A 12249-nucleotide genomic window follows, 5' to 3' on the forward strand; every position below is an offset into this window, starting at 1 on the left:
CTGTGTACTTCTCTCTACCCTTAAATACATACTGGAGCAGACGGTTTGTTTTGTTTTGTTTTGTTTTTTAGAAAAACCAAGTGTCTTTATTCCTGAATAGTTTCGTATGGCGGTGGGGGCCGGAGCCCCCCGGCAGAGCCCTGCATCGGCCTAGAGGCCAGCTGGAGGAGCAAAGGGTGCGAGGATCGGCCCCTCCTCAGTCTGCGCCCTGCAGGGGACGGTGAGCAGAACAAAAGTCTGGACGAAGGGAAGCCAGAGTCCCCCCACGCGGCGTGCTCAGGTCATCCCCCCCATGTGGCGCCCTCAGGCCGTGGCGGAGAGATTGGTCTAGGTGCCTGTGCCACAGAGGGGACAGGGACGGCGGCTCGCCTGGGGCTGGGGGGCCAGGACGGAGCCCCACCCCAGGCGGGAAGCCCAGGGAACTCTGCCGCCCCAGCTGGCTCTTTGGCCGGTGGTGTAGATACTTCGGGCCGGTCGGGCCCGGCCCCGCTGGCTACACCTGTCCCAGCTCCAGGTCCTCGTAGAGCAGGGCTCCGCTGAAGATGGTGAGCGGCTCCTCGGAGTGCGCCAGCTGCCCCATGACCAGGTCGATGCAGACCGTGTCTCCAGCCTGCAGCGGCAGGATGAGGCTGAAAACGCCCAGGGCGCCGGGGCTGGGCTGGCTCTCAGCTACCGGCTTATTCTCCAGGCCTTCAGGCTCGTAGCCACCCGAGTCTATACGCGCCACGCCCAGGTTGGATCGGGAGAGCACGGCCTCCACTTTCTCATGCCGGTGCCCAGTCAGCACCGCGCTCAGCAAGTAGCGCCCGGCCAGTGGTGCCGTGAACACGCCTGGAAACAGGGACGGCAGTCAGGAGAGGGGGCAGGTGGCAGGGGCAGGGAGGGGTCAGGGAGGCCCCCCCTCCCACCGGAACTCCTAGACTAAGGAGGAACCTGCTGGGTCTTTCCACCTGTCTTCCACTAGAATGTAAGTTCCAGCAGGGCAGGGCATTTGGGGTTTTGTTCTTTACTGCATCCCCAGCACATTATAGCATCCCCAGGTCCCCAGTAAAAAGCTAGAGAACGGAAGCACTCTTCCCCTCCCCAGCTCACCCCTTGGCCCAAGCTGTGGGGAGAATGAATAAATGAAGGAAGTAAGAGGCCTCCCCAAACCAGAGCCAGAGAAGATTCCCCTTGTCTGAGGGGGCAAGAGAACATATCACTGCACAGAACTTTCTGGTCTCCCCCATTGCCCAGCCAGCCTGCTTCCAGGCTTACCAGTCTCTGGATCGTAGTAGCCCCCATCATTGAGCAGGACTCTGTCGAAGGGCACTGTGCCTGGTTCAGACCGGGGCAAACTCAGGGCAGCTGAAAAGGCCACCCGGGGCACAGGGACTGCTGGGGCCCCCTCCACTCCTGGGTAGGGATAAAGGGGGGTGTCAGAGTGGATGCTCAGTGCAGAGCTGCCTGGGCCCCCTTCCCCTCCTGGATCTCTACCCTCCAGAGCTGCTTGAGGCCTTCCATCCTCCAACCCCTAGTTCAGCTCCCCTCCCCCCAGCACCAGATGAGAGGAACTTACCCTGCTCTCCTTGGGGACCTGTGGGAAGAGGAGAAGGAGCAATGAGAAGCGGACAGCTCGCACTAAGTCACTCAGCAAACATCTGCTGAGTGTCTCCTCTGTGCTAGGTGTCACACAGACTCCAAAGCAGGAGTAGGGGTATCAAGAAAAGCAGGAATAAGGTCCATTCAGTACAACTAGCCCCAGCCTTTCACACCCTACATAGCCCCTCAGCCTTAGTCTTCAATACAGCAGTGAGGCCACCATAGCCAACTAACCCATACAGTGACTGTCCCAGTTCCTAGTCACCACTGTCAGCCATATAGGACCCCCCATTCCTTGCCCCTTTCCTCCCTGCTCTGTCAAATTCAGAACAGAATGTCAAGCCTAGGGCAGCTAGAGGAGTGCAGCAGTTCTGGCTGCAGTAGGCATCTCAGCCCACCTACCTGGTGGCCCAATGGGCCCCTTTTGTCCATCCTTGCCTGGAGGTCCTGGAGGTCCAGCAGGGCCTGGGGGCCCTTGTATCCCAGGAGGCCCTGGGGGCCCGGCCTCACCTGCAGGCCCTACAGTGACAAAATCAAGTTGAAGGAAAGCCACAAAAGGAGTTTCCAAAGGACAAGGAAGGTCATGGCTCCACGGACAGGTTGGTGGGGCACCTTGCTGCCCGTGCTGGATACCTGGCTGCCAGCGCAGCACCCCACCCCTACCGGCAGGCCTGCCTGTGCTGCCAGGGGAGAGTGGGAGGCCGGGAGCCTGGGTCACCTCTTGTGGACAAACCAACCCCGGGGACAGTGATGGGTCTGCAATTCATGCTGGGCAGAACAAGGAGAAAGTAGATGAAGTTAAGGCTAGATGTTGAGGGGTAGGGGATGGAGAAAGGAAGGATTTGAAAGGGGACCCACCCTACCTCCCACCTCATGCCTTCTCTGGCTCCCTCACCAGTGAGGTCCTTCAGACTGAGCTGGTGAAGCCGGTCCTCCAGGAGAAGCAGGGAGCTGTTAAGGGTGCCCAGTCGCCTGCCCAGGCCCGCCTGCCCCCCAAGCAGCTTCTCCAGCAAGGCTGCCTGCGTCTGGGTGGTGCCGTTGGTTTCTCGTAGCCCAGCCCAGAGCCCAGCCACGTGTCGGGAGAGGCCCTCACGCAGGCCCTGCAGTCCCCCAGCCACGGTGTCCAGCCGCTCACAGACTCCTTCAAGACGGCCCAATCGACCCTCTAGGCTGGGGCACTGGCCAGCCTGTGCCTGTCCCTCTTCCAGGCCTCGGAAGCGCTCCTCACTCTCCGTAGCATGCTCTGTAGCCTCCTGCTGCAGCCTGTTAATCTCGGAGATGATACGGTCCTTGGTGGCCCCCAGGTCAGCCAGATCGGCACCCTGCCCTTCCACGGTGGTCTGGAGCTCGTGCAGCGAGTCATTGAGAGAGCTGAAGGTGAGAATAACCTCAGAGAGCTCTCCTTGCAGGGCCTGTAGGGCTGAGCCCGAGCTCCCCCCAAACACACTGAAGCCATCCAGAGGCCCCCGGCTTGGTCCCCCAACACCGGGACCGGCCCCAGGGCCCCGCGGGGGTAGCAGGGGGCAGGAGCAGCGCTCCACACCGTCCCGAAGGCGGCCCAGCTCCTCTTGGACACCACCACAGGCCCCACAGCCCTCATCCCCACGGGCCTGGAGGAGGCTCTCCAGTTGGCCCAGCCGGGCCGCCGTGAGGTTCAGCTGTAGCGCAAACTCCGCAGTTGTGTCGTCCAGTGCGTCAACACGCCCCTGGAGCTGGCCCACGACCTCTTGCAGCTCCTCCAGTGCGGCCTGCCGGGTCTCCCCAGCTGCTCCCACCTCGCGCAGGCCTGAGCCCACCAGGCGCAGCTGCCCCTCGCTGTCTAGCACCCTGCGCTCCAAGGCACTGAGGATCTCGCTGGCCTGGGAGTCCTGCTCCCCCGGGGTCCCAGAGCAGAGCTGCCCACATGCCTGCATGGCCCCTGCCACCTGTTCTTCCAGCAGATTCAGCCGCCCACCCAGTTCCCCGCTCACGTTGGCCAGCAGTCCCTCCAGCTTCTCTAGGCGGCCCCGGGTGGCAGGCAGCCAGTGGCCCAGGCCCCCAGGGCGTCCGGGCCAGCCCTCAGCCTGTTCCTCTGAGGGACCCAGAGTGGAGTTGAACTGGTCCTCCAGGCGCGAGAGGCGGGATGCTAAGCTGGTGTAGCCCGGGGGGTGGCCCCCCTGCCCAGCCGCTCCTCCCAGCTCTGTGCCTCGCCGCCCGCTCAGCACTGTCACTGAGCCAGCCACAACATCTAGCCTCCGCTCGAGCTCTCCCAGCCGCCGGCCCAGCTCCGGAGGGCAGCACTCCTGCAGGGGCCTGCGGCCCGCGGCCTGCCCAGGGAGCTGCCGCTGCCGCTCCTCCACGGAGGCCAGTAGCTTCTCCAGCGCTCGCAGCCGCTCCCGGTCCTCCTGCCGCTGCCGGCGGAAGTCATCCAGCCCCGCCAGGCACACGGAGCAGGACTCCTGCAGCCGCCGCTCCAGCTCCCGCAGCAGCTCCTCACTATGGCCAGGCGGGGCTGCGGCTGGGGCCAGGGCCCGGCCGCCACTGCCCCCGCCGCTGTGGTGGTGGTTGAGATGGCCCAGCTCCTGGTCATGGGTGGACACGCGGTTGTCCAGGAGCTGCAGCTGCTGCTGGATCTCAGTGAGGGTCTCGTGCACGCCGGGGCGGGCTGCTGCGTCCGCTGGCTGCTGCCTGCCATTAAAGGCCGTCTCCACGGCCCTCTGGACGTCTTCCGCCAGGCGTCCGCTCAGTCCCTGCAGGACACCCCGGAGGCCCTGCAGCTCTTTTGTCAGGCTCTGCACCTGCTCCTCCAGCTGCTGCACCTTCTCAGACTCCCCAGGACCTGGCAGAGAGGTGAAGGCATAAGGCAGTGGGGCCAGGCCCTGGAGCTCAGGGCCTCCCTCTGAGGCCCTGCCCTCCCTGACTCCAGCTGGAGCTCCTGGCTGAGTCAGCCACTCCTTAGCTGGGTAATTGGGGCAAGAAAAGATGGAAAGAACCTCCATTTACTGAATGCCTCTAGGCCCAATCTGCTGGACAGATAACCACGGCTTTTACAGTTCTGTAGACTGGGAGACTGAGGACCAGGGGACATTAAGGAACTGGGCCATGGATTACACATTTAGTAAGTGACAGAGCCAAGTTTCAAACCCAGCACATTCATCTGACCACCAAGTCTATTGTCCAGAGTTTCTCCCAGAAATTGTTTCTTCATCTGTGAAATGGGAATATGGGGAAGCACTATGGACCCCGTAACAGTGACTATTCCTGGGCAGCAGGCACCTGTCTGTAACACCACAGGGACAGGCGAGGTTTTGCGGGAGGCCTGCGGGGGCTCTAGCTGCATGGTGGGAGAGGTGGCCAGAAGTTCCTGTTTCCATCATCACAGCATGACTGTCTCCCTGGCAGGCAAATGGGGCACGTCCGTCCGTGTGCCCGGTGCACACACAACAGGAAAGCAAGGTGGGGACTGCTGCATTCTGGGACCTGCAGTCTCCAGAGGCCACCAGGGGACCTGGGACCTGTAGGCGGGTGCAGTGCATGCTAGGACTTGTAGTCTATCCCCATGGTGAACAAGCTTCACCAAGGAATTCCCCCTTCCTTCCGAAGTGGTTCGCAACTAGGAAGTGTTTCGGCCACATGTGGGCGTGCGTGAGCACCTCTCTTTCTCAGCCTTTTTAAAAAAAATCACTCAGTCTCTCAATCTGCTTCTATCACACACACACGTACACACACGTACACACACGTACACACACACAGTGCATGGGCTGCATGGGCAGGCAGAGAATCTCAGGGATCTCACTTACTCCCTTCTATCCCCTTTGGACTTGGAGCACAGGGTTTTCCCCTCAACAGCCTGGCCCCACGTTTTCCAGCCGGTACCAGCTCCCACTTCTCCCCGCAGCGGCTGCCACACTTACCTTCCCCACCTAGTCCACTCAGGTGGCTTCCTGCACTGGAGCCGGACAGGTTGGGGCGGGCAGGCCGGGGCCGAGGACGTGGTGTGGCAGGTGCAGGACCCAGCGCTGGGGCTGGACCCTCCGCACAGTCATCGCCCCCATACCCCTGACAGCACCTCCACTCCATATCTGTCACTGTCTTGTAGGCCACTCGGTAGCGAGGACGGAGGAAGCTGCGGTACCTGTGAGAGGCAGAGGGAGGCCTCTTGACTCCTCCCTGTCCTGTCAGTGACCCTGGAACCTGACCTCAGAGATGGGCAGCTGCTGGTGGTGGGCAAGGCCTGTGCCTCAGGCTGGGTCCCCCTTACTGTCCAGCATGTGTCTGTGCTCAGTTGACAGCTGTCAGCTTGCTGGCAAGGAGCCAAATCCCTGTTCTTCCTCCCCTTGTCCTATGCTGGAACCTTAAACTCCTCAACCGGAGCCTGACTTAGCCCAGAGAAGGCATCTGGGGGTTGGCAGGGTGGTCTAGGTAACTTTGCCCTCAGTATCCACCCCCAACTGTTGCCTCTGCATCTTCTCAAATGGTTCTGACTGAAGCCCCTGGTCCTGTCCCTTGCTACCTGCTTTGCACAAATTCCCTGAGTTGGCTGTCCTCCTTCTGCCGCAGCCCAGCCCCCACCAAGTACCCACCCCCCAGCACGGGGGCTCACATGATGCTGCGGGGACACTGGGGCTGGCCCCAGCCACAGGGCTGGTAGTCGGGCTTGATGAAGGTCTCCACTCCATCCTCAAGGACACAGCTCACTGTCCGGGTCACCACATAGGCACACCAGTTCCTGTAGGCAGAACCCCACCTGGGCCCAAGGGCCAGAGACACAAGCCCCCAAGGAGGGCCCAGGGACTACCAGAGGGGCTGAGGGAGGATCAAAGGATGAAGGGCCCCTGGGGACCAGTGGGAGCCAGGCCTTTGGCAGGGGCAGCTCCCCCCACGCTTTCCTGTGCTACAGTAGGAGTCGGTAAGGACTTTTCAAGACAGCAAAAGGAGGCACAGGATGGAAAACCACAACTACAAGACGTGGATCCTCGTGGCTGGGGAGTCCTGGGGAGCCTCTGAATTCACACATTCATTCATGTTCCTTTCTGTCTCATATCCCCAGCCCAGCATGGCCTATATGAGCCAGCTGGCTGGGTCCCTCTGCTGCTCCCCTGGAAGCCGGCTTCCACCCCCCAAGAGAAGAGGACAGGGCAGGCAGGGGGCCAGCTCAGGGTTCCGTAGAGAATAAGCCATTGCTGAACGCTGCCCCTCTCAGGGCTTGCCCTTCTACACTTTTGGTCCCATTCATGCTGGCCTTTGATCTGTGTCCGGCTGGAGAGCCCAAAGGGACAGAGCAGAGGCAGTGTCAGAAAGAATCACAGATTACTGGAGGGGCCGAGGAAGCCCTGGGAAGGGATCTAGGTCTGCCAGAGGATACCAGGCTGGGACGCAGCGGGCAGCCTGTGGGAAGGCAGGGCCCATGCCCCTCAGGAAAGTTTTCCGGGGCACCTAACTGCAGGTCCCCCTGAGGTTAGAGAGGGACCTATCTATTTAAGGGTCTCTGGAAATGCCCCATGGGAAGGTGGGCTTGTGCAGAGTCACCTGATGAATGGGATTCCTCTCCCCCTCTCCCCCTGCACTAGGGCATATGACCCCCCGGAGAGGGTAGCCACCGAGGCGAGGGCCAACCCTCCTGATACCAATCTCCTGACCCACCCTCCCACCCAGCTCCAGCCACGAGCTGGGACCCAGACTCTTACCTGTGGCGGCTGGCAGGCCGGGGGGCGCTCTGGGCCTGCGGCTCCCCAGGGCTGAGGGCCCCGGCGCCCCCTGTGTAGAGGCTATATCCACGAGGAGGGTAGCTGGCTGCCCCCACGGTTGTGGTCAGCAGGCAGCAGAGATAGCAGCTCCAGAGGGTGCTGGGGGCCATGGTGGGGGCACTCCGCAGGGGCCCTCAGAGGCACATCCCGGCCCGACCACTGGCGCCTCTGTCTGGAGCCGGGATGCCTCTGCTCCGGGGACAGCGCCCCGGCCGGGTTCTGTCCCCAGCTTCCTGCCGGCAGCCCCCAGCCACACGCCTCCTCCTTGGCCGCCTGGCCTGACCCCTCTCCCCCTCCTCTTTCCTCCTCAGGCTCCTGTCTGTCCCTCCCTTGGTTCCTTCCGCTCTCCTCTTCTCCACTTCTGAGGGGAGTTTGTTCTCTGTGCCCCCTGGCCCCCTGTGCCTGGTCCCTGCCCCTCTCAGATGCTGCTTCCTGGGCCCCCTCACCCCAGCTGGCCCTCCTCTGGTCTCCCTATCTGTTTTCCCCAATGACCGGATCCTGGGGGTGACAGGGCTTTGCCCCTGTGGCTGTTCAGAGGCGCAAGAGTGGCTGTGGGGCGGGCCCTGGCCTCCAGCCTCCCTCCCTTGCTCACTCCCTTCCCCCCCTGTCTGGCTGGCGGTCCAGCCTCCCTCTTCCTCCCCCACCTCTCCAACCATCGTACGCCACATCTGCTTCTTGTTAACTCCGGGAAAGAGAGGGGAAAAAAAAGGAAAAACAGAGAAATGTGGAGTTGCCGCCAGGCTTGGGGCCAGCCTCTCAGACGGGCCACATGGAGTGGAGCCGGGGCCAGAGCTGGGGAGGAGGCCCCCGGCTGGTCGGCTGGTCGCTGAGCAGGGGAAGGGAGCTGCAGCCACAGCACCCCTGGGCTAAGGCAAGCCTCCCCTGGGACAGAAGACCCTAGAGAGGAGGGGAGAGGTGAGGGGAGCACTGTGAAAGGGAGAATGAACTTGTAGGGCTCAGCAGGGCATCACTCAAACATCTTGTCCAGCTGCCTCCTTTTACAGATGTGAACAATGAGGACCAGAGTGGGAAAGTAATGTGTCCGAAGTAACACAGCACGTCTAGAGCAGGGCTGTGCTTAGAATTTAGGTACTTAGGTCAGTGACTTGGGAGGAAGAAATCGGATAGGTGAGAGGGCTACTGGGCCAGGGAGGAGATGGAAAAGGTTACCACTGAGGCAGGCAGGAAATTCAGAGAAGCCAGAGGAGGAAGAAAGGAATCCAGAAAGGAGGGCACAGCCTTCTGTCAAGCATGGAGAGGGCATGAGCAGGAGGAGACTTATTCTCAAAAAACCAAATGAATATGGATCCCAGGCCTTTTTTGGTAAAGGCCAGGCCATAAGTGGGGGAGGGGAAGGAAGGAGGCCAACTGGGCAGTATCTGAATCTGTAGAACCCAAAGGAAGTCACTCCCCAGCCCAGAGGCAAGCCTGATAGTCTTTGTAGCGGGCAAGGAACGCAGTCACACTCGACAGGCTGACCGGAAAGCTCCTCTTGAGATGGCCAAATCTCTCAGCTGGCCCCCCCCTTCGCCATCTGGCTTCAGCACTGTGCTCTGGACCAGGTGTCCCTGTGTGGTAGGGCACTTGCTTGCAAGAGCGAAGGGGAGGCACCAGACCGAAGGGAGATGACAGGAGTGCCGTGTGCAGCATGGGCGGTGGTGCCCAGGTAGCAGAGGCGTGTGTAAGACTCGGTAGGAGGAACTGGGGCCGCTGGGGAATGGGACACAGACACCGAAACAGAGAACCAGCACAAAGCAGGATAGACAGTGTGCCAAGGGAGCTAGACAAATGGATGATGTGTTCTGGGTAAGAGGAGGGGAAACACAGCTGGATGCTCGGGGGAGTCAGAGTAGAGCCCTTGGAAGACAGAGAGCCTGAGCAGTGTTGGGGGTGGGGGTAGGGAAGAACAGAGACAGGGGGAGGGGAGAGATTTCAGGTTGGGGAAAGAGGGTTGCCTCCCGGTTTCTCATTGCTCAGTGTGGCAGTAACAACAGTACCCTCCTTCCTAGGTTTGTGAGGATGAAGTTAATACACGTAAAGCATTCAGAAAAGTGCCTGGCACAGGGTTCATGCCCAGTAAGTGTTAGCTTTTATTTGTGTCAGGAGGAAGTGGGGCAGAAAGTCAGAGAGGCCGATTGTGGGAAATTTGGGGAGAGGCCCAGATGACTGGTTAGGAGCTTGGATTACAAGTGTTTGAGTAGGAGCTCAATATCTATGCAGAAGGAAGGCATGGGGAGCAAGAGCAAGGGGCAGGGGGTCAGGCACAAGGACACTGGTTCCAGCTCCTCCCCTAAGGAGTGTTATCCCTTTGAGTAAATCCCAAGGCTCTGCTGGAGGTCTGTTGGCTACTGTCTATGGGAAGAGAAGACTGTGATTGAGAGGTGACTGCCTGGGGAATGAGGGACCACGGTAAGGGAGATATCAGAGGAGATTCCGGGGTTTGAGCCAGGATGGGTAAGTTGAGAAGAGGAACAGGTTTGGAAGAAGATGACCTTAGTTTGGACATACTGAGTTTAAGACGAGAATAACATAGTTCAATGGTACTAAATGTCCAGGAGATGGTCAGAGACATGGGTCTTGATCCCAGGAACCATTCACAGGGCAATAGTTGAAAACCATGAGAATGGATGTCACCAAATCTTCTATGTGACTCTGAGTGATCTGCCTCGGAGGTCCTATGGCCCAGAATGTGATCTTGATGGCTGGGAGAAATGTTTGCAAAAAGACAGGATGGTGAAAGTGAATGCTGGGATCCAGAGAAATGGAAATTTGTGGCTACCCCTCAGCACACAGGGGGTGTGGGGGTCAGCACACAGGAGACCTGAAGGCAAGAGTTCGAGGAGATTCTGATTTGAAAGTTGCTGTCAGGGGAAGAAGTTGCGGCATTGTCCCTGGTCTCTGCATCCGTTCTAGGCCCTGGCCCTGGCCCTGGCAGGAAGCCAACCCACTTCAGGTTGCCCTGGCTGCTGCTGGGGTCTTTCTCACTCTGTTCTTGCCACGCTCCCTCCCTTTAGGGGGCCTCTGACAGCCTGGAAAAGTCATCCTAGGCATCTTGTCACTGTTCAGTTGTCATTCATTCCTTTGGTTTAAATGGGTGCCTCCCTTAAACTTAAAAATCTGTTGTATTTTAAGTGTGTCAAGCCAAAAACTGTTGGCTTTGAAATACAATTGCAGTAGGTTGCATTTCATTTAGTCCTGTAATTAGGAGCCAAGACCTAGGGGCTGTCATGGAATGTTTGTGATATCTCAGATACATCGGTGGCTCCGGGCTCACTGGGGAGGCTGGAGGTGTTGAGCAAGCAGGCTGCAGTGGAGACTGTTAGAGAAAATACATCGACGGTGGCAGTGGTCTTGACAAGTAACCACAAATGTCCAAAGAAAGTGCCAAGAGAATTCCGGAGACCAAAAATGTCTGAGTCCTTGGGGGCACTAAGACAAGATCTATTTTATACCCTCTCCAGGATAGGGGATTATCAAGGGTTAGGTGCCAATGGGAAATCCTTGCTTTACTGGACAACTAACTTACTCAGTCACCCATCAGCGGCTGAGTGATGAGCTCATGCGCCAAGGCCAGGACAGCTGGGGGCCCCATATGTAATACACATTTCATGTCTAATGCCCTCTGTCAGAGCACTAAACATTGGGAGGGGAAAAATGGAGAACAGTAAGAGCTGGGCCTTGGGTTATGCAAATCCAGATGGGAATTCAAGTTTTTGGGGGACTCTTGAGCGAAAGGCCACTCCTGCTCAAATGTACACATTTTCCTTTTCCTCCCAACCCTTCCCACAGGGACAATGCTTTAAGAGCCAGCCTTTCTGCATTCAGGGCCCGGGCCCCTTTCCTGGGTGGTGTTGCCTTTTCACTCCTTGGCCTAATCCTTCCCTCATGTCTTCTCCTTGAAAATGTCACACTAATCCCAGAGAGTAAGCTCCACATATGCCCCCCGCCCGCCTCAATCCTCTCTCTCCTCTAATTCCCCCAAGGATGAGGCTTTGCCTGTTTCACTTCCCACATTCATTTTCACCCAAGCTTTCTCAAGCTTTGTTAGTTCTTAGCTGAGTCTAGTTTAGTCCTGGGGATGATTTTTAACTTCAGTCTCCCCAGGCGCTAGGCCAAATGACCCATTCGAGGCTGATAAAGATTTGCTGACCTAGGCACAGGAAGTTCAGAGAGGTGAAGGACATTTCTGGATGGTTCTAAGACAAATCCTTTTCCTCTTGTCCCTGGCCTTCGGATAACCTGTCAAGACCATGTCTGACACACAGTATGGAACAGAGGAAAGTGGATCAGATGACGGTTTCAAACTCTTTGTAGAGTCCTGGTCAAATCAATTACCTCCTGGGCCTCATTTTCCTTCTTTGTAAAATGATCTTCAAGGCCTGTTTCAGCTCTGACAGCCTAAGGTTAGTTGGTTTCAGGACAGCCTTGGAATCTGAAACACTTCCAAGGTCTTCCCTCATGTCATTTGTAGTCTAGAAAGTCTACTTTCCAGGGTTTGGTTCTGTTTTAACAGTAGATCTAAGTGTCTGGTTGGACTTGGATCTGCTTCAAATTTCCAGGAGCCAAAAATAAGAATGTGTGTAATCCTTTAAGACCTAGACCCTCATTCTCCCAGAGCAGAGCTGGGAACAGACCACTCTCTGAGGGACACCAGGATGGACACGCCTGGAGTTTCACTGTTAAGTAGAGGGGACATGGGCTTGGGATTCTAAATAGGAAACTTCTGGGAAATACTGGGTGGAGGCTGGGGGGGGTGGTGACATGGGGGAGGACAGGGGGAATTACAGACTGCTAAAGGCAGAGACTGACCTTAGGGGTCACTGGGCTAGAGCACAGAGGACACACTGCTGATGGTCCCAGGTCTCAGAAGCCAGCTCTGGGCTAGTGCGCCCCTTGCTCATGGCCCATACCAGGCAGCAGGACGGTCCCCTGCCCCAGCTGC

The 12249-nt window shown here is 58.4% G+C and overlaps 1 protein-coding gene across 1 annotated transcript; it reads right to left on the reverse strand.

The window, feature by feature from the left end:
• Positions 1-44: 44 nt before the first annotated feature.
• Positions 45-7899, reverse strand: EMILIN1 (elastin microfibril interfacer 1). Its single transcript, XM_029938112.1, has 8 exons — positions 7248-7899; positions 6164-6289; positions 5475-5695; positions 2477-4399; positions 1984-2100; positions 1559-1576; positions 1258-1395; positions 45-831 (listed from the first exon to the last, which is right to left on the reverse strand). The coding sequence occupies exons 1-8, from the start codon at positions 7415-7417 to the stop codon at positions 494-496; spliced, it is 3051 nt and encodes a 1016-aa protein (XP_029793972.1). The 5' UTR covers positions 7418-7899; the 3' UTR covers positions 45-493.
• Positions 7900-12249: the final 4350 nt, after the last annotated feature.

Source organism: Suricata suricatta, chromosome 4 (genome assembly GCF_006229205.1).
Source record: "Suricata suricatta isolate VVHF042 chromosome 4, meerkat_22Aug2017_6uvM2_HiC, whole genome shotgun sequence".
Lineage (NCBI taxonomy): Eukaryota > Metazoa > Chordata > Mammalia > Carnivora > Herpestidae > Suricata > Suricata suricatta.

Bases quoted from the DNA above. Each gene is read 5' to 3' on its own strand.
- EMILIN1 (XM_029938112.1), bottom strand. From the start codon at position 7,417: ATGGCCCCCAGCACCCTCTGGAGCTGCTATCTCTGCTGCCTGCTGACC. The intron at 6,290-7,247 runs GTAAGAGTCTGG...TTCTGCCTACAG, and splicing joins CGGCCTGCCAGCCGCCACAG to GAACTGGTGTGCCTATGTGG. The intron at 832-1,257 runs GTAAGCCTGGAA...CCCTGTTTCCAG, and splicing joins CTACTACGATCCAGAGACTG to GCGTGTTCACGGCACCACTG.